We start from the raw sequence: 23,607 nt of genomic DNA, 5'->3' as shown, positions 1-23,607 counted from the left end.
GGTTATTCTATAGCGTTAGGTATATAAACAAGGATGAAGGAAAAATTTTTTTAAGTTTATTTATTTATTTTTGAAAAAGAGACGACACACAAGTGGGGTAGGGGTAGAGAGAGAGAGAGTGAGAGAGTGTCCCAAGCAGGCTTCACACTGTCAGTGCAGAGACCAGTGCAGGGCTTGAACTCATGAACCAAGAGATCGTGACCTGAGCCAAAGTCAAATGCTTAACCAACTGAGCTACCCAGGTGCCCAAATGAAATTTTAAGATCAGAAACTCAGAGCTGTTATAAGAGACATGTTTGATTTTATAAAAATTAAAGGCTTTAATGATAAAGGATACCATAAGAAAGTTATAGTATTGGTACTAAGACAGACATAGACCAGTAGAATAGAATAGAGTTCATAAATAATCTTCACATATATGATTAAATATATTAAAAATTTTTTTTATTATAAAAATTTTTTTTTATTTTTTTTTAAAAATTTTTTTTTTTTTCAACGTTTATTTATTTTTGGGACAGAGAGAGACAGAGCATGAACGGGGGAGGGGCAGAGAGAGAGGGAGACACAGAATCGGAAACAGGCTCCAGGCTCCGAGCCGTCAGCCCAGAGCCTGACGCGGGGCTCGAACTCACGGACCGCGAGATCGTGACCTGGCTGAAGTCGGACGCTTAACCGACTGCGCCACCCAGGCGCCCCTATTATAAAAATTTTTTTAGGGGCTCCTGGGTGGTTTAGTTGGTTAAGCGTCCGACTTCAGCTCAGGTCATGATCTCATGGTTTGTGGGATCAAGCCCTACATTAGGCTCTGCTCTGACAGTGTGGAGCCTGCTTGGGATTCTCTCTCTATCCCTCTCTCTCTGCCCCTCCCCCACTCTTTCTCTTTCAAAATAAATAAACTTACAAAAAAGTCTTTTAAGTTTATTTTTAAGAGAGAGTGTGTGTGTTGGGGAGAGGTAGAGAGAGAGAGGGAGACAGAGAATCTGAAGAAGTCTCTGAGCCGTCAGCACAAAGCCTGATGCAGGGCTTGAACCCACAAACTGTGAGATGATGACCTGGGCTGAAGTTGGATGCTTAATTGACTCAGCCACCCAGGTGCCCCCATGATTATTTTTAATAACAATATGGAAACAAAGTGAATATTCATCAGCAGAAGAATTAATTGCATGATTTATGCAGTGTATGCATCATGACATGTGTATTCAAGAAAAAGTTGAGATAGAGGGATTATTATTATTGCCCAAAAAAGGCCATATATGTCTCTTTCTATATTTGATTATATGAACAAGAAAAAAATATTGAAACACATACATACATTTTATAGTGCAGGTATGCTGGTAATAAATTCTTTCAGCGTTTGTATAAGAAGGCTTTATTTTGCCCTTACTTTGCAAGGTGTTTTCCTAGGTATGGAATTCTAGGTTGACAGTGTTCCTTCAGTACTGTACAGATGTTGCTCCATGGTCTTCTGGCTTGTATTGTTTCCAGAATATGTTATTGGCCTTTTTTGGCTACTTTGAAGATGTTCTTTTTATTATTGTTTTTTTTTTTTAATTTTTTTTTTCAACGTTTATTTATTTTTGAGACAGAGACAGAGCATGAACAGGGGAGGGGCAGAGACAGAGGGAGACACAGAATCTGAAACAGGCTGCAGGCTCTGAGCGGTCAGCACAGAGCCCGACGCGGGGCTCGAACTCACGGGCCGTGAGATCATGACCTGAGCCGAAGTTGGACGCTTAACCGACCAAGCCACCCAGGCGCCCCAATTATTGGTTTTAAGCAACTTGTTTTTAGTGTGCCATGATGTAATTTGTTTATATGTCTTGTGCTTCAAGTTTGTTGTGTTTCTTTGTTTTCATCAAATTTGGACTTTTCTACCCATCTGAGTGATACTCTAATTTCTCAATTTTTTTTTTTTTTTTGCATTTCAATTTGAATAGTTTCTTTCACTGTGTCTTTAAGTTCATTATTCTTTTGCATTGTCTAATCTGCTGTTGATCTCATACACTGTATTTTTCACCTAAGACTTTTTTTTTTAACATTTAGAAATTTGCTTTAGGTCTTTTTTTCTTCTATCCTTCACGTTTCTCTTTAAAATATGTATCTTGGGGTGCCTGTTTGGCTCAGTGAGTAGAGCACGTGACTTTTTATCTCAGGGCTGCAAGTTTGAGTCCCATGTTGGGTGTACAGATTACTTTAAACAAATGTGTATCCTTGGGGCGCCTGAGTGTCTCAGTCAGTTATGCATTTAACTCTTGGTTTTGGCTCAGATCTGATCTCATGGTTTGTGAGTTTGAGCCCTGCATCAGGCTTTGCTTTGACAGTGTGGAGCCTGCTTGGGATTCTCCCTCTCCCTCCCTCCCTCCCTCCCTCCCCCCGCCTCTCTCTCCCCCCCCCCTTCCCCCCTTTCTCTGCCCCTCCCCCACTTGCTCTCTGTCTCTAAAAAACAATAAACTTAAAAACATTAAAAAAAATTTAAAAACGTCTATGCTTTATCCTGTCTTCTGTGTTATCTCTGGATCTCTTTTTTTTCCTTGTTTTTGTTTTGTAATTTTTGAGTGGATACCAGACATTGTAATTTTTTTAATCTTGTCAGGTGCTGGGGTTTTTTTCATTCCTTTGTTCTGGGACACAGTTATGTTCCTTGAGAATAATTTGACTCTGTAATACTTATTTTGAACTTTTTAAAGGCAGAACGAAAGTAGTCTTTAGGGATACATTTTTCCTATTATTGAGGCAATACCCTCTGAGTACTTTATTCCCTGTGTATTATGAACTCTTTAAATTCTGGCTGGTGGGGACACAAACAAACTTGTGTTGGCTGCCAGAGTTGTTCTACCTATTCTTTTCCAGTAATTCTTTCCCCTGCTTAGGGTAGTTTAATCACATGCACATGCTCATAAGTACTCAGCCGAAGACCTAATGGTAGCCCTCTACAAACCTCACGAGTTTATTTGCTCTGTGTTTAGTTCTTTCCTCTCTGTTACTCTGCCTTGTGAATTCTAGCCACCTTGGTGCCTCTGCATTTTCAACACTGCCCCTTCAACTCAAGGAGACTGCTGGACACTGTTTGGGTTTTCTCCTACGTGCACTGTGGCCTAGAAGTTCTTTCTAGGCATAAGCTGGGGTAATTGTTGCCTACTTTCCAGTGCCTGATAACCATTATTTTATATATTTTGTCTAGCTTTTTAGTTATTTAAAGAGGCTAAATCTGGTTCCGGTCACTCCATCATGGCTGGCAGTGGAGGTAATTGGATAAGAAGGAAGAAATATCTAAGCACAGAAGGAAGTGAGAGGTGGGTGGGAAAGATTGCCAGACCTTTCACAAACATAAATAAGAAATGGAAAACGTTAACAGTTATTTTAAGTTAAATTTCATGCATCTGAAAGTCTGGCGCATGGCTTGTTTAATCTTATGTAATAATTTCATGTTTAGAGGGGTGCCTGGGTGGCTCAGTTGGTTGAGCATCCAACTTGGGCTCAGGTCATGATATCATGGTTCATGAGTTCAAACCCCACATTGAGCTTGCGGCTGTCAGTGCAGAGCCCGCTTCAGATCCTCTCTCTCTCTCTCTCTCTCTCTCTTTCTCTCTTTCTCTCTTTCTCTCTATCTCTGCCCCTTCCCCACTCATGCTCTCTCTTTCTCAAAAATGAGTAAACATTAAAAAAAAATAATGTTTAGAGATAATGATTTATTCAGTATTAACCCCCGGAGTGATTTCTGTTGTATTTTGTAGGTTGCAAGATAATATTTGACTCGTTTGATTGAAACTTTTTGTTTAATGTGTTTACTAATGGGCTAGTATTTTAGCACATTTATAAGTGTTTATTCTTTCCTAGTAAGTTTCTTAATTTTTTCCAAAATAGTGTTCTCAAACCCCAAAGATGAACTAGAGGCATGAAAAACCTTACGGTTAAGAATGTACACACAAAAAAAATGTACATCCAAGAAATATCTGGAAGTACTGACTTAAACTTGAGATTTTACTTGGAAATCACTCACTTTACTTGAACCAGTTGTGAAATTTCTATGCGTTGAATGCTGTAAATCAGTTAGCTCTATGATTCATAAGATCTGCAGGGGAGATAGATAAAATTTAGTGACATTATAGTATTCCTATCATTCTCATAAATTACATTTATAATATTGTGATGTCTTGGAAGAAGTTAAGGATATTGGGGTTACAAAACATTTTGCCTTCTGTTTATTTTAATGGAATTTGAGGAAACTCCTGAAGATAATTAGGAAAGTTGTAATTGATGTGGGAAACTACCTCAGTCTTAAACTGGTGGTCTCATGGGAGAGAGGTATGAGACCTTACTGGTCATCTAAAAAGAAGTACATAAAGGGATGCTGCAGAGTGCCTAATAAAATTATATGGATATGTGTAGTACTATGTGTGTGTATGTACACACTTGACATGTGCTCCCTCATTTCATCCTTAAAGTAGCCCCTTGAGTTCATTATGCCAGTCTACTCTTAGAGGTATCCTCAGTTCTGTTTGACCTCAGAGTCTTGCTCTTACCTGTGAGATGCATAGGTGGATTCAAATCCTTGTTCTGCCAAATGCTAACAATGTGAAGTCAGATTTACCTCTCTTAGTCTTATATGCAATTAAGATAATAATGGTACTCTACATCAGGGTTGCTGAAAGGATTTTGTGAAGATGTTGTTTTCAACCTGAGATAATGTTGTCCCTTTGAGGACATAATTTTATTTTATTTTATTTTTTTTGAATTTTATTTTATGTATTTTTTAAGAGACAGAGCATGAGCGGGGGAGGGGCAGAGAGAGAGGGAGACAGAATCTGAAGCAGACTCCAGGCTCCCAGCTGTCAGCACAGAGTCTAACACGGGGCTTGAACTCACAAACTGTGAGATCATGACCTGAGCTGAAGTCAGACGCTTAACTGACTGAGCCACCCAGGTGACCTGGAGGGCATAATTTTATACTGTACTTGTAAAAGCAGTGGTGAGAGTGTTCTGGCATCTAATGGGTTGAAGCAAGAATGTTGCTAAACACCTTACAATGCACAGGGCAAACCCCCACAGTAGAGAAGTATTTGGTCCAAAGTATCAATGTGGTGCCAACTTGAGAAACTTTAGTATGTGACCATCTTGGTATATTGCTAAGATACCAGACAATTTCATTTATATCATCACTAGGGGCTGCAGCTAGTGTGAAAATGAATGTTTATATTTGATGGTTCTTTTAATTCCTATTCCAGTCTAAGGATTAATCTTAAAAAAGAAAAAAAAAAAGATACAAGTACTTAAATTGAATAACTTCAACTTTTTCCCTTTTATTTATATTCTAAAATATGAAATGGGAGAGAGGGGGAAAAGCAGCAAAAGTAATGGAGAAACAAACTTACATTGATACATAGTTATCAGTTTCAATATAATGTTAATTTTGTGGAGAAATTTCCAGTGTACATGTTAACTTAAATTATGAAAGTAATCTAGGTATATTTGAAAAATATACTAGGGTAGACTTGTAAACATGCATGCTTATTATTTTAGCCTCTATTTTAATGATTTTTAATGTTTAGCATTTTTTAATTAACATTTTTTGGTTGTTTTTCCCATAGGTGTTACCTCATTTGGAAATACTTGGGAGACAGGAAAAAGTTACTAACAAAATGTCACCTTTTCAAAATCATTGTCCACATTTGGATTCAGTTGGTGAAATAACGAAAGAAGACTTAATGCAAAAATCTCATGTAAGATATAGGGTTTTTTCCTTGCTTAGAAAAATCATTCATTGCTCTCTCAAATGTGTGTTTTTTTTTAAATAAATTACTGTAATACTCTGTGTTCATGGGCTCCAATTTATTATTTTTTTAATATTTATTTACTTTTGAGAGAGAGAGAGAGAGAGAGAGCGTGAGCAGAAGCGGGGTGGGGGTGGTGTAGAGAAAGGGGAGACACAGAATCCGAAGCAGGCTCCAGGCTCTAAGCTGTCAGCACAGAGCCCTATCTGGACTCGAACTCGTGAACTGCGAGATTATGACTTGAGCTGAAGTTGGACGCTCAACCAACTGAGCCACCCAGGCACCCCTCCAATTTCTTATGTAATATTATTAGTCAATTGTATGTGTTTGGCTGTGTCAACATAATGATAATGCTATTTGATTTTTGTTTTATAGGGTACTTGTCAGGATTGTAAAGTCAGAGGACCAAATCTTTGGGCATGTTTGGAGGTATGTATATGTTTCAAAACTTTGGTATTATAAAAATTTATATCTGAATAAGGATAACTATAAGAGTTTTTTGACACTTAACAGATTTCATAAATGAGCATGCTTTAAAAAAAGATGATTAGTGATAACAAACTTTATAAACTTTGGGTTTTAAATTCCAGTGCTTTTGCAGAGTTTTAGTAAATCACTAAATATATATATATATCTATATCTATATGAGACTTATTTTTTTAATTTTATCCAAATTTTTTAAAATTTTAAAATTTTAATCCAAGTTGGTTAACATATAGCGTAATAGTTTACACTATACATATAACACTACATATAACACCTAGTGCTCATCCCAACAAGTGCCCTCCTTAATGGCCATCACCCATTTAGCCTGTCCCCCCATCCAACACCCTTCCAGCAACCCTCAGTTTGTTCTCTGTGTTTAAGAATCTTTTATGGTTTGTTTCCCTCTCTGTTTTTATTTTATTTTTCCTTCTCTTCCCCTATATTCAGCTGTTTTGTTTCTTAAATTCCACCTATCAGTGAAATCATATGATATCTGTCTTTCTTTGACCTACTTCTCTTAGCATAGTATGTTTTGGTTCCATCCATGTTTTTGCAAATGGCAAGATTTCATTTTGATCGCTGAGTAATACTCCATCCAGTGTGTGTGTGTGTGTGTGTGTGTGTGTGTGTGTGTGTGTGTACACACACCATATTTTCTTTATCCATTCTTCAGTTGATGGACATTTGGGCTCTTTTCTGTAATTTTGCTATTGTCGATAACACTGCTATAAACATTGGGGTGCATGTGCCCCTTTGAATCATCATTTCTGCATCTAATCACTAAAATATTTTATGCTTGTCTTATATTAGAGGTGACATAGCTTGTAATTTAGAAATATTCTCATTTTATTCTTCTGTTCCTAATGCCATTTGGTTAAAATAAATGAATATGGAAAGTCATTTAGTCATTAAGTTAAAACCTATGATCAAAACTTAATTGTAAATGTAAATGTGATGCTGTTGTATATTTACACATGTTATAAAATGACTTATTTTTCTTTCTGTATAATTATAGAATAGATGTTCATATGTTGGTTGTGGTGAATCACAAGTAGATCACAGCACTATACATTCTCAGGTATGTATATGGAAAATTTTTTTGGTGTTTATTTACTTGCTTTGTAAGTATTTATTTATTTATTTATTTATCTGTCTATTTGAGAGAGAGAGAGAGAAGAACGGAGGGAGGGAATGAGGGAGAAAGTGCTTCAGCAGGGGAGAGGCAGAGGGAAAGGGAAAGACAATCCCAAGCAGGCTCCACACCCAGCACTGAGCCCAATGCACAGGGGTCAGGGGCTCGATCTCACAACCGTGAGATCGTGACCTGAGCCAAAATCAGGAGTCAGACACTTAACTGAGCCACCCCGGCATTCCTTAAGTTTTTATTTTAATTCCAGTTAGTTAACATATAGTATTATATTAGTTACAATATAGTGATTTAGCAATTCCATATATCACCTGGTGTATAGAAAATTTTTATGCAAGATATTTAAAAAAATTTTTTTTTAATGTATATTTTTGAGAGACAGAGCGTGAGTGGGGGAGGGGCAGAGAGAGAGGGGAGACACAGAATCCAAAGTAGGCTCCAGGCTTTGAGCTGTCAGCACAGCTCATGGACTGAGAGATCATGACCTGAGCTGAAGTCAGACGCTTAACTGACTGAGCCACCCAGGCACCCCTTTGCAAGATATTTTTTAAAGCGAGCCTGAAGGAAAGGGAAAGCAAGCCAATACAACATTATTAATTCAAGTTGCAATTCAAAATTTTCCCCTTTTTTATATAAGAGGAGTTAAACCTTTGCTTATGCTTTCTAAAAGGTGGGGAGGGGAATTGCTAAGATTAATATTAGATTGAGATTGTAATTAAGAGAGTAATGATTTAAGAAATTTGCCTCCTGGTTTATGAAGATGATAGTTGGAATTTTAGGAGAATATGAAAATTGAAGTCAAGAGTGGATGCCTATGCCTATGATAGGGCCTGGCTAACTTTTAAGTCTCAACTCACCTTCTGCACATCTTACCTTCTGCACATCTTAATTGGAGTTCTCTTTCTACTTCACCCTGGTTGTTTGGTGCTTGTGTGTAATTCTGGTATGGTATGGTATGGTAGAGTGTAGTAGAACTTCTATTCTAAACTGTATGCTTCTTTTCTTTCTTTCTTTTTTTTTTAAACTATATGTTTCTTGAGCATGAACTGTCTTTTTCACATTGATGTCTCTGTAGCATTAATTGTTCTCAGTCAGGGTTCCTCAAGACAATTAATTAAGCCTGAATATTCCAAAGCCCTCAGGCATCATTGTACATAATTTACTTCTATTTTGTGCATCTAGAATGGTAGTGCTGTGTACCATTCCTGTGAGAATTGAGAAAATAGTTACTAAGATAATTTTCTGTAGGCATAAATTCTCTCCATGAACTCTGATTGAGAAAGGCCAGAATTTTATGTATCCAAGATCATATATTCATATTGCTTGAGATGTTTTTTGCTTTGACTTACATCATTTGACTCATTCTTTTGAATAGTTACTATGATCTTTTAGAATAGGTACTATGCTTTGGTCAATTATTTTCTTGTATTATACTTATTTGCTAACTCCAAAGCAGAGTCTTAGTCTTATGTTTATTTTTATGCCGAACAGTGGTGAAAAATGACAATAGTATAATTTCTAGAGTAGGTTTATATATTGTTACTATTCACTATACTTTAATAGTTTATCTAAAGAATATGTTTTTGGTGTTCAAGTTTTAACTCTTGTCTTTGGAATATATTGTTATTCATTAAAGGCCAGCAGTTTATCTTATATGATTTTTTTAAAGTGGTTTTTTTTTTGGTTTGTTTTTGTTTTGTTTTTGTTTTAGTAATCTCTACACCCAGTGTGGGGGGTTGAATTTATGACCCCAAGATCAAGAGCCACATACTCTTCTTCCAACTGAGCCAGTTAGGCATCCCCTTATATGATCTTTTGAAATGTTTTCAACTATACCTAATTTTGGTTCCTCTTCTCCCTCCCCTATGAAATTGTATAGGAGACAAAGCATTATCTTACTGTGAACCTTACTACTCTTCGAGTATGGTGTTATGCTTGCAGCAAAGAAGTATTTTTGGATAGGAAATTAGGAACTCAGCCTTCTTTGCCTCATGTAAGACCACTTCACCAAACCCAAGAAAATAGTGTCCAGGTAATAATCAAACTTTATTTAATTAAAATATCGTATATTTTCAGGTATGATTTTAGAATTTGTCACGTAGTTGAAATGTATAACAACTCTACCTCACTTGTACTTTAAATATTTCTGTAATGTGCCTTTTTTCTTGATTGCAATACTGAGGCTAGCCTTTGCTCTTTTATAGAATGATATGTTATAGTAAGATTGAAGCTCACCTGTCTGAAGATGGAAAAGCATGTTTTGTGTTTTTAAAACTTAAAAACAAACTTCTTTTTTTAAAGTTTATTTTGAGAGACATGTAGAGAGCACAGTGGTGGGGGGGGGGGGCGGGGTGCAGAGAGGGAGACAGAATACCAAGCAGGTTCCACTCTATCAGCATAGACCCCGATGTGGGACTCAAACTTCCAAACTGTGAGATCATGACCTGAGCTGAAATCAAGAGTCAGCTGCTTAACCAACTGAGCCAGTCAGGCACCCTAACAAACTGTCTTTAAAAAGTGTATATTTTTCTAGCAATCTGATTCTAGGAGAGGGGGCAGGCCTTTTTTGATAGGAAATTACAAATACAAATTCAGCTCCCTTTTCCTCATTTCTCTCCCCTTTCTACCTCCATTAATATTACTAAGAACATTTTACTAATTTATCGAAAACCAAATAGAATATATTAAAGCTTAGCGTTGATCTTTGGTTTCAAAATATGTGTAGGCTCGCAAAGATTAATCACTTAATTTTGAGAATTTTCTAGTTCTGTAAAAATAGGGAAAAGGAAATGAAAATATTAGAAGAGTTGGCTTCTAACTTACTGTACTCATCATTTGCTCTGTATGGTTTAATTAACACATTAGTGAGGTTTTTTTCCCCTCATGTATCAAAAAAATCACATTGTATTTCTATACTTGTCTTCCTTGATACCAACTTTTAACATTTTTCTATTATATCTTTGTGTCACATTCTGATAGTAGACATTTGTGTAAATAAATTTGCTTGTCTTACACATTATATAACTAAAATGAGTAGATTTTTTTTTTATTTTTTATTTAAAAAAAAATTTTTTTAACTTTTTTTTTTTAATTTTTTTTTTCAACGTTTATTTATTTTTGGGACAGAGAGAGACAGAGCATGAACGGGGGAGGGGCAGAGAGAGAGGGAGACACAGAATCGGAAACAGGCTCCAGGCTCCGAGCCATCAGCCCAGAGCCCGACGCGGGGCTCAAACTCACGGACCGTGAGATCGTGACCTGGCTGAAGTCGGACGCTTAACCGACTGCGACACCCAGGTGCCCCTAACATTTTTTAATTTTATTTTTGAGACAGAGAGAGACAGAGCATGAACGGGGGAGGGGCAGAGAGAGAGGGAGACACAGAATCGGAAGAAGGCTCCAGGCTCTGGGCCATCAGCCCAGAGCCTGACGCGGGGCTTGAACTCACGGACCGCAAGATCGTGACCTGAGCCGAAGTCGGACGCTCAACCGACTGAGCTACCCAGGCGCCCCTAAAATGAGTAGATTTTAGACAAGCTATATTTTTTTTTTGTATTTCAAAGTTGAATGGCTGTAGTGGATAAATCACCAAACTACCATTACTATTTCTGCCACTGATATTATCGTTCAGAAATGTGTTTTTTGTCTTGTTTTTAATGCCTTGATAGTTTGAAAGTAAGTTTTCTGGAACACACTTTCATTATTAACAAAAATGTGGTAACTAAAAGTTTAATCACATAAGGAATTGATAACAGTTTATAAGGGTAATACTCAGGTGGTTGAAAGAATAAGTGCAGATAGTTCACAAAAAGGAAATACAAATAAAAACACATTGACAAAGTAACCATCACTGACTAAAGAAAACAGTTGTCTGTTGCCATTTCTGCCAGATTTTGCAGAATGTTGAATGAATGTTGAATGTCTTAATGAATGTTGAATCTGATTGAATAAATATACTGATATTTTTCTGATGGCTTGTAAATAAATAAGTATGAGTTATACTTATAACACATAAAAGGCATGAATTTAATTTCATGCAACTTCCTGATCCTATTGTTGAATAAAATTACTCAGAAGAAAAAAGTTATTTGTACAATTTTTTAACATAAAATTTCTATGCTGTTGGAACATTAATTATAAAATAATAATATTGGAGACCAAATGTCATTAGTAAGATTTCTTAAATAAAAATTTTTTCTAGGAGGTAAAATTTTAAATGATTTTTTAAAAATTTTTTTTTTTAACATTTATTTATTTTTGAGACTGAGAGAGAGACAGAGCATGAACAGGGGAGGGGCAGAGAGAGAGGGAGACACAGAATCTGAAATGGGCTCCAGGCTCTGAGCTGTCAGCACAGAGCCCGACGCGGGGCTTGAACTTACAGACCATGAGATCATGACCTGAGCCGAAGTCAGACGCTTAACCGACTGAGCCACCCAGGCGCCGCTTAAATGATTTTTTAAAAACCTCTATACTTAAATACAATTAAGTGAGAATATGGGGCCAGCTCAAATGTTCAGTATCTACAGATACCAGGAAAGTAAAATAAATGTATAAAGTGGGTAGGTAGAAAAGTGCGTATGCATGCATTGTAGAGGTGGAATAAGGCCTGAATAAGTTGGAGAGTCAGAGCATATGCTAAGTGCATGTTGCCGTTCAGTTTCCTCCTTTAAGTGATAGTTGCTAAATGGGTTCAGTGTAGTTCAGTCTTCTATTAAAAGAGAACTTGCAGAATCTGATATTTCTATGAGCTCTCCTGACTTTTAAAATATTAGATCAAAGTTTTTCTTCTGTCTTTTTTTTTTTTTTTTAAGTGTGAGCTAGCATTTGATGAACCCGTCACCAGTTGCAACATTTGAGTTCAGACAATATTTGGAAATTAATTCTGGAATATTTTATTACTATTTAAAATAACTGAACTATTTCATATGTATAAAATAATGCAAAATAAGTATGGTAACAAGTATCAGGAGAGATTGTAGAAGTCTACAGATAAGTTGGTGTGTTAATGATAGAAAAACTTTAGTATTTTCTTCCTGTAAAAAGTTAGAAAAATCTGAAAAGATGGTGTAGGAATGTGTGCCTAGATTTTTTTTAGCTTGATAACACTGAATTGGATTGGGATTCATTGAACTGATAACTGTTAACTTTTCTTTAAAAAAAAAATTTTTTTTTTTAATTTTTATTTATTTTTGAGACAGAGACAGAACATTAATGGGGGGAGGGTCAGAGAGAGAGGGAGACACAGAATCTAAGCAGGCTCCAGGCTCCGAGCTGTCAGCACAGAGCCCGATGCGGGGCTTGAATTCATAAACTGTGAGATCATGACCTGAGCCGAAGTTGGATGCTTAACTGACTGAGCCACTCAGGCGCCCCAATTGTTAACTTTTCAATTCAGAAAAGTCGTAAGTGGCTTTGTTATTCAAGTGCATTTTTGATAAAGATAGAGTGACATGCTCTTTCCTAGTGTAGATCCTCATTACTTTCAAGATGTAAATGTAAATTTGCTGTCTTTCCTGTTATCAAGGATTTTAAAATACCAAGTAGTACAACATTAAAAACTCCTCTGGTTGCTGTATTTGATGATTTGGACATAGAAGTGGAAGAAGAAGATGAACTTAAGGCAAGAGGTAAAATCTCCTATATAACACTCTTTTCTATGGTACTACACATTTCTTTAGGAAATTGTAATGTGAAAATTTCAAACTCGAGAAGTGAAAGAGACTCTATAGATGTTGATGGCCTAAATAAATAAATAAATAAATAAATAAATAAAATCTAAAATTTGGCCTAGTACAATTGTATTTGCAGGGAAAGCAGACTGACAACTTTTGAGAGATGCTTGGTTTCTCTGGCATCACTTTACCAAAGCCCTTAGTATAAACTATCCATATACAATTTAGTACAAATTTTGTGTTTTATAATTGATACAAGGGAATTTTAACTTTTTAAATGTTTATTTAAGTAATTATCTGAAAATTAACACTTTAGTAGAATCCTGACCTCTGAGTTGTTCAAGTTGATATTTTGTATTTCCATAATGTATTTTGCGTTTTTTTCCCCTTAGTTTTTAAATATTTTGAGTTATCTCTGTACCCAATGTGGTGCTTGAACTCACAACCCCATGATCAAGGGTTGCATGCTCCACAGATTGAGCCAGCTAGGTGCCCCTATTTTGTGTGTTCTTAACATAGTTTGAGAACTGTAATAAGTATCATACATAGTTACATATTCAGTAAACACTTAGAAAATTAAGTCACTGCATTATTGAGTGATGACATAATTTATGATTGTTCTTAATAGGTCTTACGGGTTTGAAAAATATTGGAAATACTTGTTATATGAATGCAGCTTTGCAGGCTCTTTCTAATTGGTAAGTATAGAAATTAATTTTGTATAGCTTTTTAAAGTCACTCTTTATCACAGTTCTTATATGGCAGTTATACTTCAATAAAACTATTTCTAAATGAAAAAAAAAAATAAAGTCACTCTTTGAGTAGAAAACCATGCTGTTGGTAACCTATGGCCATACCACTCTGAACATGCCTGATCTCACCTGATCATGGAAGCTAATAAGCAGGTCGGATCTGGTTAGTATGTGGATGGGAGAAAATCATGCTGCTTGTAATTTGCTAAAAAAAAAAAAAAAAAAAAGAAAAGAAAAGAAAAAAAAGAAAGAAAGATGAGTCAGAGGAGGAAAGAAAGAAGTACACTAATAGTAATATGAGAAAGAGTTAACAATTCTATTCAATTTCCCTAGCCAATAGGATCCCATAAATCCTTGGCTGTCCTTCCCTCAATGAATTCTTCTCCTTCCCTCTCACTTTCTGAAATGACCCCATTTAAAAGATTCTGTGGATTAACTATGTAAATGTCCTGAAAAGTTTCTTTTTTCTTTCTTGTTAAGTAATCCTGAAGGTAGAGTAGGCAAGAAACTGGGTTGGTACTAATCCATTGTCCCAGTGGGATTATTCATGCCTGTATTTCCTGAGACTGCTGGTTCTGGTGTAAACCCTAGTTAGTTGTGTGCCTTTGAGCAAGTTACTTGTTTTAACATCTAGAAAATGAGAAGCTTGAACTAATTCCTCAGATCACTTTTTTTTTAATGTTTGTTTTTGAGACAGAGAGAGAGAGAGAGAAACAGCATGAGTGGGGGAGGGGCAGAGAGAGAGGGAGACACATAACGGAAAACAGGCTCCAGGCTCTGAGCTGTCAGTACAGGGCCTGACATGGGGCTCAAACCCACGAGCCAGGAGATCATGACCTGAGCTGAAGTCAGATGCTCAACCGACAGATCCACCCAGGTGCCCCTTCCTCAAATCACTTACAGAGGTGCTATGAAAATATTTTGTACTTTTCTGTAGGTGAAAAGTCTTTAATAAAAAGTATTCAGGTTTTTTTTAATGTTTATTTTTGAGAGAGACAGCACGCAAATGGGGGAGGGGCAGGGAGAGAGGGACACACCGAATCCCAAGCAGGCTCCAGGCTCTGAGCTGTTAGCATAGAGCCCAATGCTGGGCTTGAATCCACGAACCACGAGATCATGACCTGAGCCAAAGTTAGACATCCAACTGAGCCACTCAGGTGCCCCTAGATTTTTTGTTTCTGAATCATACTTTTACAGAATAGGTAGGGGCAGCATGGAATGCTCTGTAGACATCTGTTGAGTCCATCTAGTCCAACATGTAGTTTAAGTCCAGTGTTTATTGATTTTCTGGCTGGAAGATTTATCCATTGTTGGAGATGAGTATTGAAGTCCCCTACTGTTACTGTATTGCTGTTTATTTCTCCCTTCATGTCTATTAATACTTGCTTTGTTTATTTAGCTCCCCTATGTTGGGTGCATATTTATAGATGTTATCCTTTTGATGACTCAATTCCTTTATCATTATATAATGGCCTTCTTTATATCTTGTTTGAGCTTTGAGTTAAAGTCTGCTTTGTGGGGGCACCTGGGTGGCTCAGTCGGTTAAGCATCCGACTTCGGCTCAGGTCACGATCTCGTCTGTGAGTTTGAGCCCCGCGTCGGGCTTTGGGCTGGTGGCTCGGAGCCTGGAGCCTGCTTCGGATTCTGTGTCTCCCTCTCTCTCTGCCCCATCCCTGTTCATGCTCTGTCTTTCTCTGTCTCAAAAAAAAAAAAAAAAAAAAAAAAAGTTAAAAAAAATAAAAAAAAATAAAGTCTGCATTGTGTAATATAAATATGGTTACCTATATTTTCTTTCATTTTTCACTTGCATGGAATATCTTTTTAGGATAGCCAGTTTTTTTTTTTTTTTTAATGTTTATTTATGAGACAGAGACAGAGCATGAGTGGGGGGAGGGGCAGAGAGAGAGGGAGACACAGAATAGGATAGCCAGTTTATTGCAGGGCAGGGCTTGGTCCTTTGCCCAGTCTTTTTCCTGTAACTGAATAGATTCACTGAGGTTCCCTCCAGCTAATCATGCTCATAGAAGATAATATTGCCTTTTTTTTTTTAATGTTTATTTTGAGACTGAGATAGTATGTGTGTGAGTGGGGGAGGGGCAGAGAGAGAGAATCCCAAACAGAGCCTGTCATGCACAGAGCCCAACATGGAGCTTGATCTCACGAACTGTGAGAACATGACCTGAACTGAAATCTACAGTTGGATGCTTAAGTGACTGAGCCACTCAGGCACCCCAACAGTATTGCCTTTCAAATTGCTAACTGAGCCACCAGATGGATAGTAGTACCACTTACTGAGATGTAGAAGCCTGGAGGAAGAATAGAATCACTTGAAGGTTAAATTTTGATCATGTTAAATTTAAGATGCTCAGCACAGCCATCAGTTTGGATATTTGATATAAATCTGGAATTTAGATGAGATATTTGACTTTCATAAGTTTGACTGTCATTGGCATGAACATGAAAATTTAAGGACACCCCAGGAAAAGAGTATATAGGGAAGAGAGGTAAAGTCCTAGGATCCAGTCCTGAGGGACTTTGATATTTATATATCTGGTAAGAGTCAAAAGAACAGTAAAGAAGGGGAAGAGTTGCCAGAGATAAAGAAAAATGGAAAAATTCATCATTGTTCAAGAGAATGGTTGCTCAAGAATGAGGGGTAGGTCACTTGTAATAAATGCTACTAAGAGGGAGTGAAAGATGTTGACTGCATCTGGCAGCATTGAGGAGTCTGATACAGTGGGGTCAAATTTGATTTGAATGGGTTGAACACGAATATGAAGAAGTGAATGTGAAGCTGTAAAAGGGAGCAAAGAAATGATAGATATGGGGCTGTATGTGCTACCAATTTATTGAATGACTGGAAGTCAGTCATTATTAAGCTTTGATTCCACTTTAACATTTTTCTTTTTTTTGAATTAGCCCACCTTTGACACAGTTTTTTCTTGATTGTGGAGGACTAGCTCGAACAGATAAGAAACCAGCCATTTGTAAAAGTTATCTGAAACTGATGACCGAACTGTGGCATAAAAGCAGGTATGTACTTAATGTATTTATTCTCTTTATTATTATTATTTTTTTAAGTTTATTTGTTTTGAGGGAGAGAAAGCACATGGGGAGGGGCAGAGCAAGAGAGAGAGAGAATCCCAAGCAGACTCCGTGCTGTCAGGTTGGAGCCTGACGTGGGGCTTGAATCCACTTAACCGTGAGACCATGACCTGAGCTGAAATCAAGAGCCAGACGCTTAACCGACTGAGCCACCCAGGTGCTCCTCTTTATTACGTTTTTAAATGAATATCAAATATTAAAAGGATATAGGTGCACATATATAGAGCTGAAAAAAAGTAAATTTGAGACAAGTTCATTTTGCAGTATGTTCTGTTTCAAACTGAACATCCAAATGAAGTATCTGGACTGCAGATAAGTTGAAATGCTAAAGCTGCTATTACTGACACTTGAATTTTAATGCAGGAGTAGACATTCTCACAACGCTAAAATCAGACCATAAATACTTAGGTGAATGTTCATTTTTCTGCTTATGTTTATTTCCTGTAAAGTGTAGCATTAGAAGAATAATTGTTCAATGTAATATTTTACTAATTTTGTTTTAGAATTATTCAGAAAATTGTGTTTACCATTAGTCCTAACTGCTCAACCTTATCTGTAAAGAAAACAATCACCAAAGCTTTTTTTTTTAAAACCTCACAAGACTTTTGAGATCTTGATTTGTAATGTAAAAATTTCAGTAGTATTTAAAGTTTTAACATTCCCCTATTCCTAAGTGCCTCAGTTTTTTTTGAGATATTTTACCCCCTACTAAGCATCTCTTAAGTCAAACAAAAATTTGTTACTACTTTGATTTTAACATACTAGGAAAAGAAAATGGCTTTTCTTTCTTTTTTTTTTTTTTAAATTGAAGGGTAGTTGATACACATTGGTATCTTAGTTTCAAGTATATAACATTTTTTTTAAACGTTCATTTATTTACAGGTACCTGGGTGACTCAGTCTGTTAAGTGTCCAACTTTGGCTCAGGTCATGGTCTCACATCTCACAGTTTGTGAGTTCAAGCCCATCAGGTTCTGAGCTGACAGCTCAGAGCCTGGAGCCTGCTTTGGAATCTGTGTCTCCCTGTCTCTCTGCCCCTCTTCCGCTCATGCTCTCTCTCTCAAAAAAATAAATAAACATTAAAAAAAATTTAAACTTTCATTTATTCATTTTGAGAGTGAGAGAGAGCATGCGTGTGTGTGTGTGGGGGGGGGGGGCGGGGTGGCCAGGGGCAGACAGGGAGAGATAGAGAATATCCCAAGTAGGCTCTGCACTATGAGCGTGGAGCCCAACGTGGGGCTTGAACCCCCAAACAGTGAGATCATGACCCGAGCCGAAACCAAGAGTCAGACAGCCAACCGAGCCACCCAGGTGCCCTTCAAGTATGTGACATATTGACTGGGCAATTCTATACATTACTTAATGCTCACTATGATAAGTGGAGTCACCATTGTCACCATACAATGTTGTTAGAATATTATTGACTATATTCTCTATGCTTGACTTATCACTTTGTGACTTATGTATTTTATAACTTGAAGTTTGTACCTCTTAATCTCCTTTATCTATTTCGCTCATCCTCTTCACACACCTAACCTCTGGCAACCACAAGTTTGTTCTCTGTGTTTAAGAGCCTTTTTTTTTTTTTTTTTTTTTGCTTGTTTTGTCCATTTGTTTCTTAGATTCTACATATAAGTGAAATCATTCGGTATTTGTCTTTCTCTGACTTATTTCACTTAGCATAATAAACTCTAGGACCATTCATGTTGTCACAGATGGCAAGATCTTATTCTTTTTTATGGCTGAGCAAATATTCCATTGTATATATACCATCTTGATCCATTCATCTGTGGATGGACACTTAGGTTGCTTCCGTATCTTGGCTATGGTAAATAATGCTGCAGTAAACATAGGGGTGCCTATATCTTTTTGGATTAGTGTTTTTATTTTCTTTGGGTAAATACCCAGTAGTGGGACTGCTGAGTCATATGTTATTTCTGTTTTTAATTTTTTGAGGAGTCTTTATGCTGTTTTCCAGAGTGGCTGTACCAATTTACTCTCCCACCAATAGTGCACTTGGGTTCCCTCTTCTCCACATCTTTGCCAACACTTGTTATTTCTTGTCTTTTTGATACTAGCCATTCTGATTAGTCCTCTGCCCATCTTTTAGATTGTTTTTTTTTTTTTTTTTTGGTGTTGAATTGTATAACGTCTTTATATATTTTGGATATTAACCCTTATCTGATAGATCATTTGCAAATATCTTCCCCCATTTATGAGGCTGCTTTTTTTGTTGTTGTTGATGATTTCTTTGCTGTGTGTAAGCTTTTTACTTTAGTCCCAATAGTTTATTTTTCTTTGGTTTCCTTTGCCTGAGGAGAAATATCCCTAAATATGTTGCTAAGGGCGATGTCTAAGAGATTATTGCCTGTATTTTCTTTCAGGCATTTCATGGTTTCAGGTCTAACATTTAGGTCTTTAATCCATTTTAAGTTTATTTTCATGTAAAAAAAAGAATATGATTTTAATGAGTTCTTTGGGGCTATGAACATTAAAGAGCCAGAATCCTCCATTGTCATTTATCCCTATTGAGTGTTATCCAGTGCTGCTACAGACTCTATAGCTAGAATTAACCCTTAACTGCTGTTTTTTAAACTTCTTTGCCCTGAATATGTATTTTAAACTTAAAATTCCTGAAAGTTTATCAGACTTCTAAAGTGTCAGTACAGAATTCTAAAAGTGGTTAAATATCTGGGGCACCTGGGTGGCTCAGTTGGTTAAGTGTCTGACTTTTTAAAACAAAATTTTTTTTAATGTTTATTTACCTTTGAGAGAGACAGAGACAGAATGTGAGTGCGTTAGGGGCAGAGAGAGACGAAGACACAGAATCCGAAGCAGGCTCCAGGCTCTGAGCTGTCAGCACAGAGCCCGACGCGGGGCTCAAACTCACGAGCTGTGAGATCATGACCTGAGCCGAAGTTGGACGCTCAACCAACTGAGCCACCCTGGCACCCCTAAGTGTCTGACTCTTGATCTCAGCTCACGTCTTGATCTCAGGGTGGTGAGTTCAAGCTCTGCATTTTGCTCTGCATTGGGCGTGAAGTCTACTTAAAAAGAAATTAAAATCTTATTTATGTCAATTACACTCAAGTAAAAAAAACCCGAATTCAAAAATTTAGATAATGTACTAGGTATATTTATCTTAATTATCCCAGGAATTTAAAATAATTAGAATTTTGTTTTAAGTAATTGTAATTGTTTTTGAAAAATAGAGCATGATCATTTCATTAGGGTCAAGAGCTATAAAATATATCTTAATTGTCTTAAGTATATCTTAATATAAAGCTATTCTTTTTTTTTTTTTTTTTAATTTTTTTTTTCAACGTTTATTTATTTTTGGGACAGAGAGAGACAGAGCATGAACGGGGGAGGGGCAGAGAGAGAGAGACACAGAATCGGAAACAGGCTCCAGGCTCTGAGCCATCAGCCCAGAGCCTGACGCGGGGCTCGAACTCACGGACCGCGAGATCGTGACCTGGCTGAAGTCGGATGCTTAACCGACTGCGCCACCCAGGCGCCCCAATATAAAGCTATTCTGATGAGCCTATGAAACATAACGCTGGGCAATTTTTAATGACTTTGTGAAACACATTAACAACTTGAATTATTTTTTTTTAACTTTTTAAAAAATATTTATTTTGAGAGAGAGAGAGACAGAGCACAAGGAAGAGAGGGGCAGAGAGAGAGGGAAACACAGAATCTGAAGCAGGCTCCAGGCTCTGAGCTGTCAGCACAGAGCCGGATGCGGACTCAAACCCACAAACTGCGAGATCATGACCTGAGCCGAAGTCGGACGCTCAACTGATTGAACCACCCAAGTGCCCCTACAGCTTGAATTCTTGATTGTTATTTACTAAAATAAAAAGTAAAAATTTTAGATTTCATTCATCACAGATTTCTCATTAAAAATGTTATCTTCCTCAGGCCAGGATCCGTTGTTCCTACTACTCTGTTTCAAGGAATTAAGACAGTAAATCCAACATTTCGGGGGTATTCTCAGCAGGTAAGTCTTCATTCTTTTTCATTCACAATCTTAATGTTTAATAAGTTTGAAAAATGCCATTATGCATTATGCTTTTATGGAGCCTTTTGTATTTCTTCCTTTATAATTTATTTGTCCATTGTCTTGGGTCATCCTTTCTTGTGTGTTTATTTACTGACAATAATAGCCTATTGTCATTTTTTTGCTTATATTTTTCCACCTTTCTCATAATTTTATGTTTTTCTAGAAATTGTTAAATTTTGGAGTGGATAAATACGTCTCTATTCTAATGCTTTTAGCTTCAAAAAGTTACACATATAGAGATAAATTTTCACCTATATTTTATGCTTTAATTTTTAAAATATTTAATTCTTCTCTGCATCTGTCATTTATTTTGTGTTACAGTGCAAATTTCATTTTTTTTTCACAAATAGCTAACTAATTGTACCAGACTACAGATTTGGAAGAATTTTCTTTTCTGATTTTAGAAATTTCTTCTTTTTTAGTTTTTGTGCTTACATTAATATTTTATAGGGTTTGTTTCTGGGCTTTCTGATTCATTGCATTGATCTGTGTTTTGTTGAAGTGGTACCAATGGCAGTTTCAATTATTGTAACTTTATATGTTCCTTTGATATTAACACCTAACCCTCACATATTTTTCTTTTTCAAAATAATACCTATTCCCTGTTAATTTTTTCTGGTGCACAGACACCAGAGACTGATTTCTTAGATGTGAGTTGGTCTATAAATTTATAAATTTGTATTTTCTTTCTTTCTTTTCTTTTTTTAAATTGAAGTATAGTTGACACATAATGTTACATTTGTTTCAGATGTACAGCATAGGGATTCCACAATTTTATACATCATGCTATGCTTGCCACAAGTATAGCTACTATGTAGCTATTATTTATCACCATATGACACTATTAGGATACCACTAGTAATATTCCCTTGCTGTACCTTTCATCCCTGTGACTTACTCAGTATGTAACTGGAAGCCTGTGCTTCTCACTTTCCTTCACCCATTTTGCACATCTCTGTACCCACAAATTTTCAAAAAGCATTCCAGGTTGATCAAGGATTTTTCTTTGAGATGTAGTACAAGATTGGAAAGCTTTAATTTTAAGCCAAACTGATAAAATATTTGAATTTAGGACATCTCTGAATTCTAATTGTCATATGAGGCAAATCCAGTTGTTTTTTTTAAATGCCTCTTCATTTTTAAAAAATAGCAGCAGTACTAAAAGCTGACCTCCAGATCATCTTCAGTTTTTAAATTACTTTTGTTTTATTTATATAATTTTTTAGAACTCAGTGCTTCCTATTCCTTCTTCAGGGCCTTATGTTCTACTAACTGGTGTTTCCTCAGTATAACACAACACCTTTAGAAATCAGTTGATAAGCACATTTTGTATATTTTTTCTTAAATTTCTACATACACATATTTTTAATGAAGTGGTAATATGTGTTGTTTATATATTAGGATGCTCAAGAATTCCTTCGGTGTTTAATGGATTTGCTTCATGAAGAATTAAAAGAACAGGTCATGGAGGTTGAGGAGGATCCTCAAACTATAACGACTGAGGAGACCATGGAAGAGGACAAGAGCCAGTCAGATGTAGATTTTCAGTCCTGTGACTCTTGTAGCAGCAGTGATAAAGCAGAAAATGAAAATGGCTCTAAAGGCTTTTCTGAAGATAATAATGAAACAACAATGTTAATTCAGGATGATGAGAACAATTCAGAAATGTCAAAAGATTGGCAAAAAGAGAAGATGTGCAATAAGATTAATAAAGTAAATTCTGAAGGAGAGTTAGATAAAGACAGAGACTCTGTGTCTGAAACAGTCGACTTGAACAACCAGGAAACTGTCAAAGTGCAAATACACAGCAGAGCTTCAGGTGACAATTTAATAATTGGAAAATGATAGTGTTTCATTTGTAGACAATGTGTACGAGAGAGCATATTTGTATTTATTTGTATTATATTTGTAATTTCACTGTTTTCTGATTTTTGGAGAGAAAATTAGCATGGCCTGTGAGTGAAATCAGACATATTTCTAGTTTACATGTTAATGTTCCCAGTCTGTATTTAGCATAAAAAATGAAATAGACTGATTAGCTTAATATTTTATGTGCAGGATATGATCAAGTTTGAAGAAAGCAGGAATAAAATAGTTGTTACTTTTGGGCTAAGTAGTAGAGTTTAGCAATATTTGCATGTAGAATATTAAGTTAATGTCATTTTATGTGGATTCTGTTAAGATCCTGGGGAAAAAGCAAAATAACTCAGATTACAATTCTGTAATCTTACACACTTTTAGATTTAGACTACTGTCATTGGAATACTATCAGCTATGAAATATTTGGCATATATTTTGATATAGCAGTTTAACTATAATGAATCCTGTTATGATAGATTATTACCAGAATACTAGTGGTTTTTTTTGGTTTTTTTTTTTTTTGTTTTTTTGAAAAGAGCAAGTGGCCAGATGAAAGATAATTAGGTTAGATTGCTTTGCATTTTACCTTTATTTCTTCAAAAGTTAATTTATCTTGGCCTAGTGTGATACTTAATTTTCCAAAGCACATTAAAAACCATCAGAAGTTTAAGTTCTTTGATCTTAAAATAAGTGGCAGACAAGTAACATAAAAAAGTTTATCTTTTGTAATTTGAAAAGAATAAAAC

The 23,607-nt window shown here is 36.2% G+C and overlaps 1 protein-coding gene across 2 annotated transcripts in view; it reads left to right on the top strand.

Moving 5' to 3' along the window:
- The window catches only part of USP33 (ubiquitin specific peptidase 33), a 63,972-nt gene that overhangs the window by 13,029 nt on the left and 27,336 nt on the right, over nucleotides 1-23,607 (top strand). For both annotated transcript variants that reach the window (XM_030324308.2, XM_030324307.2), the window contains exons 2-10: nucleotides 5,589-5,720; nucleotides 6,147-6,200; nucleotides 7,273-7,335; nucleotides 9,284-9,436; nucleotides 12,932-13,034; nucleotides 13,708-13,777; nucleotides 16,751-16,864; nucleotides 20,860-20,938; nucleotides 22,403-22,820. In XM_030324308.2, coding sequence (XP_030180168.1) covers nucleotides 5,640-5,720; nucleotides 6,147-6,200; nucleotides 7,273-7,335; nucleotides 9,284-9,436; nucleotides 12,932-13,034; nucleotides 13,708-13,777; nucleotides 16,751-16,864; nucleotides 20,860-20,938; nucleotides 22,403-22,820 — 1,135 coding nt within the window. In that variant the 5' untranslated portion in view covers nucleotides 5,589-5,639. The remainder of the gene's footprint in view (nucleotides 1-5,588; nucleotides 5,721-6,146; nucleotides 6,201-7,272; nucleotides 7,336-9,283; nucleotides 9,437-12,931; nucleotides 13,035-13,707; nucleotides 13,778-16,750; nucleotides 16,865-20,859; nucleotides 20,939-22,402; nucleotides 22,821-23,607) is intronic.

Source organism: Lynx canadensis, chromosome C1, assembly GCF_007474595.2.
Source record: "Lynx canadensis isolate LIC74 chromosome C1, mLynCan4.pri.v2, whole genome shotgun sequence".
Taxonomy (NCBI): Eukaryota; Metazoa; Chordata; class Mammalia; order Carnivora; family Felidae; genus Lynx; species Lynx canadensis.
This window is presented reverse-complemented; position numbering and strand designations above follow the sequence as displayed.